Source organism: Hyperolius riggenbachi, chromosome 4 (genome assembly GCF_040937935.1).
Source record: "Hyperolius riggenbachi isolate aHypRig1 chromosome 4, aHypRig1.pri, whole genome shotgun sequence".
NCBI classification, from domain to species: Eukaryota; Metazoa; Chordata; class Amphibia; order Anura; family Hyperoliidae; genus Hyperolius; species Hyperolius riggenbachi.
In genome coordinates, this window is record NC_090649.1 from 16,263,902 (window position 1) to 16,273,379 (window position 9,478).

The following is a 9,478-nucleotide window of genomic DNA, read 5'->3' on the forward strand; positions in this document are numbered from 1 at the left end:
CCTGTCTGAGTCAGGACTGAGTCAGCCACTTAGATACCTGATATTTAACTCTTTCAGGCAGAGAAAGAAAAAAAGGAACACAGCCTAGTTATGTGTATGCTTGGCACTGTACATATACATGTATAGCTCATCATGTCACATGTCACCTCGGATGTCCTTTAAGAGTGAACAGGGGATTTGTTTTCTGTGAATTGTTTAAGTCCTGTAAACACTGCAGCGTTTCTCTTATCCCAATGTAGTTGTCTTTTCCTTTAAAAGTATTCAACAACAATGAACAATATTTTTTTATTTGGGAATTAAGAGAAATAATTGTCAGAACAGCTCTTCAAGCGGACCTGAACTCAGAACTTCCTCTCTGCTCTAAGGGATAAGCAACAGCATAATAACCTTTAAAGAAAAACATTTCTTTGTTACAGCTGCTACAAATCCTACAATAAATAGTGTGTCTACTTCCTGCTTTTATGGAAACAGACATAGGGTTAACATCCTGTATTTACAAAGTAGCTGCTCTGCCCAGGCTGCCACCTGGAAGATCAGATTACAATTGTGATGAGTCACAGATGAGGGGGGCTTAGACAGGCTGGACTCTCTAAATACATACAGAGTGCATTTCTCTGTGTTTTCCTTCTGTCCTGTGCAAGAGTTCAGCTCCACTTTAAAAACACAAAGCTGTTTACTTCAGTGCTTGTTTCCCGTGATGACGCAAGAATGGGAAACTGTAACGATCGGTGAAGCACAGAGAGGATCTGATTACCGGTGATCTGCAGAATCACTGGGAATACAGATGTATACCAGATTATAAGTGATCTGCAGTATTACCGATAATCCGATATACCAGCTAACCTCTGTTCACCTGAGTAGAGTGTAGTGTTGGGTGTAACAGTAACACTTTGAGGACTAAGCCTCAACGCAGTAAGGAGTACTGCACCGATTCCTTCCGAAGACCTGGACTCTCCAAGACGGGAGGAGTCAGACTGAGGGTAGGAAGGATTGTCTGACAGTAACACTCTGAAGGAAGTGTCACTAACAGAACGGGGAACCGCCTCTAACAGTAAGGTCGGTTCTCGAGGTCGGACAAGCCTGGTCGTACACACACGGACAGATAAAGTACAGTATCAGGAGGCAAAGGCGGAGTCGAGGTACAGGCAGGGTTCGGCATCGGCAACAGTGTATCAGAAATATCGGGGTACAAGATCAGGAGGCAGAAGCAGAGTCTAAGGACGAGCCGGGGTTCGGCAACAGAGTATCAGAAATATCGAGGTGCAAGATCAGAGTTCAGGAGGATAGTCAGGCAGGCAAAAGTCATAACAGATAATCACAATCAAACTAGTACTTTAGCTATCAACAGAATCTAGCTAAGTGTAGGATTACAGCTCCAGCTGGTCCCGGCACACTTGCGGATCTGACTACGGATCTAGGTGCTCCCACGTATGTGATCGCACGCCAGACAATCAGCAACTGAACAGCCTGCAGTATATATACACAGGCACCTCTCCAGCACCTCCCTAAGTGCTGGACCAATGAGGAGTGGAACCAGAGTCAGCTGACCAGCCTGGTCAGCTGGCTACCTCTGGCTTCCACAAAAAGCCTGCCTGAGTGCGCGTGCGCTCGTCACTCTAACTCCAGAGGGACTACATGTCCCAGCCACACCAGCCCCGCTCTGCGGTGCCTCCGCAGCGTGGGCATGCGCGCTAACCGCCGCGTCCAACGCGGCGGTTTCTCCGCGCTCTACTGAGACCTGCCCGGGGACAGCCGCCTCATACTGAAAGGAGGCGGCTGCCTCTCCGTGTGCAGCGTCACTGTGTGCGGAAAGAGCCGCCTGCCGCTGGCTTATGGCGGCGGCTCTTCCGCGCTTTCTCACAGAAACCGGTCGGGAAGGAGAGAGGCGGCACCTTAGCTTTTTTACTGGTTGTGGACCAGCATACACGTGCAAGTTCGCTTCGGGTTCCCAGGTCCTGGGGTTCTTTGTAAGTTTTTATTGGTTTTATTATTTTTTATCCTTTTATGGTTTACATTGATGGGCTTCAAATAAACGGTTTACACTTAGAACGGCAGTTTGTTGGTTGTTTTATGTACATTGTCTTGCTTACCACGAGCCATTTTCTGCAATCGCGAGGTTGTACTCGGCATTAGTGATCGGCTCTCGATCATGAATACCGATCACGAATGCACTCATGATTGCACTCGTTACCCGACTCGCGATCACTAGTCGGTATTTGTGATTAAAAACCTGCCGACTTTAGTGGTTAATAGCAAAGCCCCCTTAAATGCCAAAACACCACATTTGCAGGATATATTAAGAAGAGCAGTGGGAACAAGAGGAAAAAAAGTTTTTTCCTTTCAAATTTTTTTTAGAAAGACCTTATAGTTTTTGAGAAAATTGTTTCAAAGGAAAAATGTATACCTTTAAATGCGGCAAATACATTAACTGTCATTACCGCATTTAAATGTATACTTTTTTCCTTTAAAAGTTTAAAATCGATTTTCTCAAAAACAATAAGTTCTTTTTGGAAAAAAATGTCCTCTTGTTCCCACTGTTCTTCTTAACATATCTGGCAAATTTGGTGTTTTTGGCATGTAAGGGGATTTTGCTATTAACCACTAAAGTCGGTGGGTTTTTAATCACAAATAACAACTCGTGATTTGTGATTACAGGCGGTTATTCGACTCAAAACTGCACCCAAGTCTGATATCCATTTCTTTTTTTTTTTTTTTCCATTTTTTTTTCCATTTCTAATCATGATCATGAGTCAATTCTTAAGTGGGAAGAGTCGAATTGGTGATGACTATTGCTGGACGCGGTACCATGTTGGAGTGAAGGAGTGCTGGACGTTTGGATCCCTGGGTGATCGTGGTCGGTCCCTTATGACACTGAATGCGAGACTTACAACCTTATAATGTGGGTTGTTGGCAGCTGGTAAGCTATTTTGGGTGATGGTCAACCATGAGATTTTATGCAACTGGTGGTAAAGTCCTACAGACTGTGTATTATAGGATCTGCTCTGACTTTTACTACTAGTAAATGCTCGTTTCTATTAAGGTGCCCGCTAACAGTACAATTGTTCCTCACATGCGATAATTTGCCATGTGTGGAGAAAATCGTTGGGAAACAATTATTTGATCAATTGATTTGGAGAATTTTATTAAACCAAATATTAGATTTTACAATTCTATCTTAAGTGAAAAAGATCTCAAATCAAACCGTTTTTTCGGAACAATTAACAGTTACCTTCCCATTAATTTTTCCCATTAATTTCAATTACATTAGATTAGATTTAGATTACCTATACTGAGGGCACCTATAACTTGCTACCTATACTGGTGGCACCTATAGCTGGCTACCTTTACTGGGGGCACATATGCCTGACTAACTATACCGGGGACATCTATAGCTGGCTACCTATACTGGGGTCACCTATAGCTGGCTACCTATACTGGGGCACCTATGCCTGGCTACCTATACTGGGGGCACCTATGCCTGGCTACCTATACTGGGGGCACCTATAGCTGGCTACCTATACTGAGTGCACCTATGCCTGGTTACCTATACTGGGGGCACCTATACCTGGCTACCTATACTGGGGGCACCTATACCTGGCTACCTATACTGGGGGCACCTATACCTGGCTACCTATACTGGGGGCACCTATACCTGGCTACCTATACTGGGGGCACCTATACCTGGCTACCTATACTGGGGACATCTATCGCTGGCTACCTATACTGGGGGCACCTATACCTGGCTACCTATACTGAGTGCACCAATGCCTGGCTACCCATACTGGGAGAAGCTATACCTGGCTACCTGCACTGGGGCAACTATACTCAGGCTCTAGGCCCCGAATATGACACTTGCCCCAGGCCCTGCATACTTTAAGGCCGCCTCTGATTCTGATCCACACTGCCTCTCTTCAGACTTTGGGTCAGCAGTGTTTTGAGGTCTTTGGGTAGAGCGGTGAACTGCCCTCCCCCCCAGCAAAGCCCCCAGTGCAACACCGAGCAAAGCACCCGGCAAAGCAGGCGGTATCACGCAGCAAAGTGACCAGCCCTCCCCAGCACCCAGTAAAGTGCCCACCACCCAGGCTGTGCCCAGCATAGCAGGCAGTAGTACCCAGCAAAGTGCCCAGCCCTCCCCAGCCTGCACTGGCTACCTAATACTGATATGTATGGGCGCATGGCTCCTTAATTCTGTTTACTGGGGAACATGGCTACTTAATTCATGTATACATGGCCCACTTGGCTACGTGATTATTTTAGCTGGAGGTGTGTGACTACTGAAGATGTTTGTTTATCTAAAGTTTATCTGGACAGACCCACTCTCTGGGAATAAAGGTAGCCATACACTTATAGATTTGCAGCAGATTTGACCATCAGATAGATTTCTGTCAGATGCCAGTCAAGTCCAATCTAAAGGTAGCCGTACACTGGTTGATTTGCCATCAGATCGACCAACAGATAGATTCCTCTCTGATCGAATCTGATCAATGAGGGATCGTATGGCTGCCTTTACTGCAAACAGATTGTGAATCGATTTCCCTATGAAACCGATTCACCATCTGTGGGGCTGCCGCTACCGCCATCCTGTCTAATAGATCAAATCGATCAAATGGGGAATTCGATAGAATCGGTTTCTGATTGATCGATCAGTTCTATAGAATCGATGGATTGATCGATGGCTGAAATCGACCAGTGTATGGGCCCAACACCGCCACTTATTTTGTACTTTTGGGTCTGTCCATGACCATCATGTCCACGTCCATGTTCCACTGCATGGCCACACCCCTCTTTTAGGGGTGGGGCGTGTGGGCCCCAGGCTTAAACTTTCCTGGTGGGCCCTTAGTGTCCCAGTCTAACCCTGCTCACTATGCCTAATGAACCATGTCCCAGATTGATGACATCATCATCAAGCCGTGACCCAATCCATTCAGCATAGTGAGGTAGACAGCAGTACTGTACAGAGGGGAGACTAATCACACTGAAACTAGGTGAGGTGACCGAGATCCTTTTACTTGCTAATCCTCCTTGCTGCCTGATCGCAGCATGAGGGAGATGGGGTGGTTAATTATGGGGGATCGGGTGCGGGGTTTAGGTATCAGACCTCCTGGAGGGGATCCTTGATTAGTGTAGTTAGGGGGTTAATAAGGCCAGGGGACGAGCTAGCACATGCGCTGTGCTCATTGAATGTAAGTTACTAATTGTCATGTCGTGTGGCTTTCAAAAGCCACTTATAACCTTTCCCTGAAATTAAGACATCCCCTGAAAGTAAGCGCTAGCAGGAATTTGAGCATGCTTGAAATATAAGCCCTACCCTGAAGGTAAGCCCAAGCTGCAGTAAGGGGAAGAAGTACAGCAATTTGTGTTTCTACTGGAGCCCATGGTCTCGCATGCAGGTCCAAGGCTCTAACATTGGGCCAATCACTGCAGTCGCTGTTACTCAGCGTGTGCAGTGATCGGCCCAATAACAGAGCCATGGTCCAGCCTATGAGATTATCGGCCCCAGTAGAAACACAAATTGCTGTACTTCTTCCCCATAGACTGAAGATCGGGGACACAGCAGCATGGAGCTGGGGGGAAGAGGATTAGGGGGACATCACAGGACATGGGGACAGCACAACATGGAGCTAGGGGTAAGAGGAGGATGAGGGGCACATGGAAGGACACAGAAGACACCAGGAGGACATAAGTAGAGAAGTGACACAGGGGGACAGGGGATTGAGGAGGACACTGGTACAGAGGGGGACACCAGGAGGACACTAAAGGTACATGGTGGACACATGTGCCTACAAGAGGTGGATCCAGCTGACGAAGAGGTGGCACAGTGGGGAAGGCAGGAGGACACAAAGCACAGGATCTTGTGTGTTCATAGAAATATAAGATATCCCTGATTTTAAGCCCTAGCACAACACTTGGAGCAAAAATTAATATAAGACACTGCCTTATTTTGGGGGTAACAGCTTGAATATACTGTAGTTAGGTTACAAACTGGTTAAAGAAATAGATTCTCCAGGACTTACCCTGTACAAGTGAATCCGTCCACATGGGGGCGCTGCAGCAAATTATAAACCCCATCGTGGATGGGAAATATTCCCCCCAGCATGATATCACCTGGTCTGTGAGCCACGGCATGTTCCCGTGAGTAGCAGGAATCCACCAATCCAGAGAGAGGAGCAGCACTGAGGAGGAGGAGCACAAGCAGGAACATTGCGGGAAATGTGGACAGAGCTCCTCCCACCACTATCTTCTGTGTGCTGTGGAGACTGGAGCAGTGACAGCTGATTGCTGGGCTTTATAGGCGCACTGAGGACAGAGCTCCTCCCACCACTATCTCTTGTGTGCTGCAGAGACTGGAGCAGTGACAGCTGACTGCTGGACTTTATAGCCACACTGAGGACAGAGCTCCTCCCACCACCTTTTTCTGTGTGCTGCGGAGACTGGAGCAGTGACAGCTGACTGCTGGGCTTTATAGCCACACTGAGGACAGAGCTCCTCAGACCACCGTCTCCTGTGTGCTGCAGAGACTGGAGCAGTAACAGATGACTGCTGGACTTTATAGCCACACTGAGGACAGAGCTCCTCCCACCACCGTCTTCTGTGTGCTGCGGAGACTGGAGCTGTGACAGCTGACTGCTGGGCTTTATAGCCACACTGAGGACAGAGCTCCTCCCACCACCGTCTCCTGTGTGCTGCAGAGACTGGAGCAGTAACAGATGACTGCTGGGCTTTATAGCCACACTTAGATATTATAGGAGGGGGAAGTGTGTGACGTCACGCATGGGTGATTTCTAGGTGCGTGACAACTGTACAACTCACACACATGAGTGACAACAGCTCAATACAAAAACCCATAGGAGATGGTTTTCACAAGAATTTCAAATATTTCTCTTCCTGAAAATCATGTTCTTTAGTTCTGTATACAGTGGGGGATGGTAAGAACGTGTTTTTCAACCTTGTGTATCGATGTCTTTCTTTGTTTGGGGAAAATTCCATAACCTCCACAGAGAAAGTAATTCCCTATCGATGACAGTCCCAACAATGACACCAGTCCCAACAATGACACCAGTCCCAACAATGACACCAGTCCCAACAATGACACCAGTCCCAACAATGTCTCCAGTGGTGTGACTATGGGGTTGCAGCCCCTGCAATCGGGGGAGTTGTGTGCAGAGAAACTCCGATTGGGTGGCCGAGGCCAGAGGACACCTAGTGGCAGCAGCAGGAGCGCCAGGGAGACCCGATGGTGGAAGAAGTAAGCCCCAGGTGGTGTCACTGCCACTTCGCTGATCTGTGGGTCTGCATGAATGGACACAGACAAAGAAGCACAGGAGAGGGGGGATCTGGTGGAGGGGAAGTAAGGAAGGAGGCCAGGCCCCTCCTTTCCACCAGGTACCGAGAATGGATCTGACTGTAGGAGGTCAAGTTAGGGTAGGGGAGGTGGTGCATACCAAAGGGTGTAGCCCACTGGTTCCTTGGTGCTCAGACCAATGGTTACTGGCCGACCAATGGATAAGGAGAGTGAATGGTCGACGCTTCAATTAGAATTAGACATTAATCTTTATAGCTGCATAAAAAAAATAATTCCGAGACAAAAGTGTGTCTTTTCTTCAAGGGCAAAATGCCAGACAGATCTGTATATAACACAAAAACAAAACTGAGCCACAAAAAAACACATGAAGGAGGATAAAGAAGTCAAAACAAGATACCAACATCACAGCACAAAACTGTGGTAAATGGTCATAGCAAAAACCCAAAGGACTCCAGTGTTAAAGAGAACCAGAGACGAAGCACCCTCATGTATTTTACTACATTTATCAGTGGGAACAGGACAGTAAACACCTACCCTGCTTTAAAGCTGGCCATACACTGGCCCAATTTGCAGCCGTTTCGACAGCAGATTTGATCACTGGGATCGAATCTGCTGCCAATCGTTCACGCTAAATGCACCCGCCGATCCGATTTCCTCCAGAAATCGGATCAGTCCGTCGATCGCGCCGTGCGAAAAAATATCGTCGATCGCCCGCGGGTAGGGAGCGCGTCGCTAGCGGCGGCCGATCCGATCAGGTATACATTTCCTGACGCTGGCTCCCGGGCATCTTCTCCGTGCTGCACCGCTCTGTTCCTGCTTCTATCCCAGCGTACATTAACTTCCTGTGTCACTCCAGTGACCAGGAAGTTCAGATAGAGGGCGCTCTATTTGAACTTCCTGGTCACGGAGTGACACAGTGTACGCTGGGATGCGGTGCGGGATGCTGGGATGCGGTGCAGTGCGGAGAAGAGGACCCGGAGCCAGCTTCAGGTAATATATACGGGGGGACAGAGGGGACAGGCAGCAGGAGCAGCTCAACAGATTGTGATCAGTTTCAGGCTGAAATCGATTCACAATCTGTTTGCAGCAAAGGCAGCCATACGATCCCTCTCTGATCAGATTCGATCAGATAGGGATCTGTCAGCTGGTCGATCTAATGGCAAATCGACCAGTGTATGGCTACCTTTAGTTTCATTCTTATCTGCTTAATTAGTCTGTTATCAGCTGTGATAAGAATCCCCGACTGAGCACTCAGTCTAGGTTTGACCTGGAAACATTAAAGCTGAGTCTGTCTTCTCTGGAGTCTTTTCAAGCCAAAGCCTGCCCCCTCCTTGCTCAGCTTTCCTGCTTTGCATACTGAGAGCTCTTCAAACAATACTCAATAGTATCACTGCGCAAAATATTCAAAAAAAGTACTTGACAGGTGTCCCAGCCGCAAGCAGTGTCCTCTGTATAGGAAGTCCAAATGTTATGTATTCAATGCTGCTGCGCTTTAACTCCTCATGGATTCATCCAATAGCATGTATGGGGGAAAGGAAAAAGAGAAACCAACATATGGTGTGTAACGTTTGCTTACTGACACCCTCAGTGATAAACACACACTTCCGAATAATGTGATAAAGCCCCCAGCCTGGAGAACCTCCACCACTAAGTATAGAGTGGCCGCTCACCCTCAGTTTTCTTGTAAACAAGCCCAACTCCTGGCAGCCATTGCCTCTGTAAAAAACTTCCTAGAGCCAATGTAAGGATAAAACATAGCGTAATTCCGTTTATTAAAACAACAACATCCCTGCTAACAAAGCTGCTTACAATGTAATCTCTTGGGTATGAGCATATCTTATAATATACTGCACCAGGTCATCAGCGCGTCCGCCGGCCAAGTGTAGCTGTAACCTCGCTCCTTCCCAGTATGCGTGCGTGCGTACGTCCAGGCTCCGCCCTACGCGTTTCGTCACTAAGCGTGACTCATCAGGGGCTGGACGCACACACGCAATCAACATCTTTTATACCATCCCTCGCAACCCGCTCCCAGTGGCCAGGAGGCGTTCCCAGGCGTCATATTCACAACGTAATACTACACGCCCCCTAACCATCACATGAGCTGCGAAGCAGCATATATAACCCCTCCAATGCCGCTTAAAAGACGCGCATATAGCGCTAGAAAGGCGCATGCGG

General features: G+C 47.7%; 1 protein-coding gene across 1 annotated transcript in view; it reads right to left on the bottom strand.

Annotated features, from left to right (window-relative positions):
* LOC137504556 (G-protein coupled receptor family C group 6 member A-like) overlaps positions 1-6,202 on the bottom strand; it is a 49,734-nt gene extending 43,532 nt beyond the window's left edge. The window contains exon 1 of the mRNA XM_068233138.1: positions 6,015-6,202. Within this exon, the coding sequence (XP_068089239.1) occupies positions 6,015-6,202 (188 nt within the window). The remainder of the gene's footprint in view (positions 1-6,014) is intronic.
* Between the last annotated feature and the right edge of the window lie 3,276 nt (positions 6,203-9,478).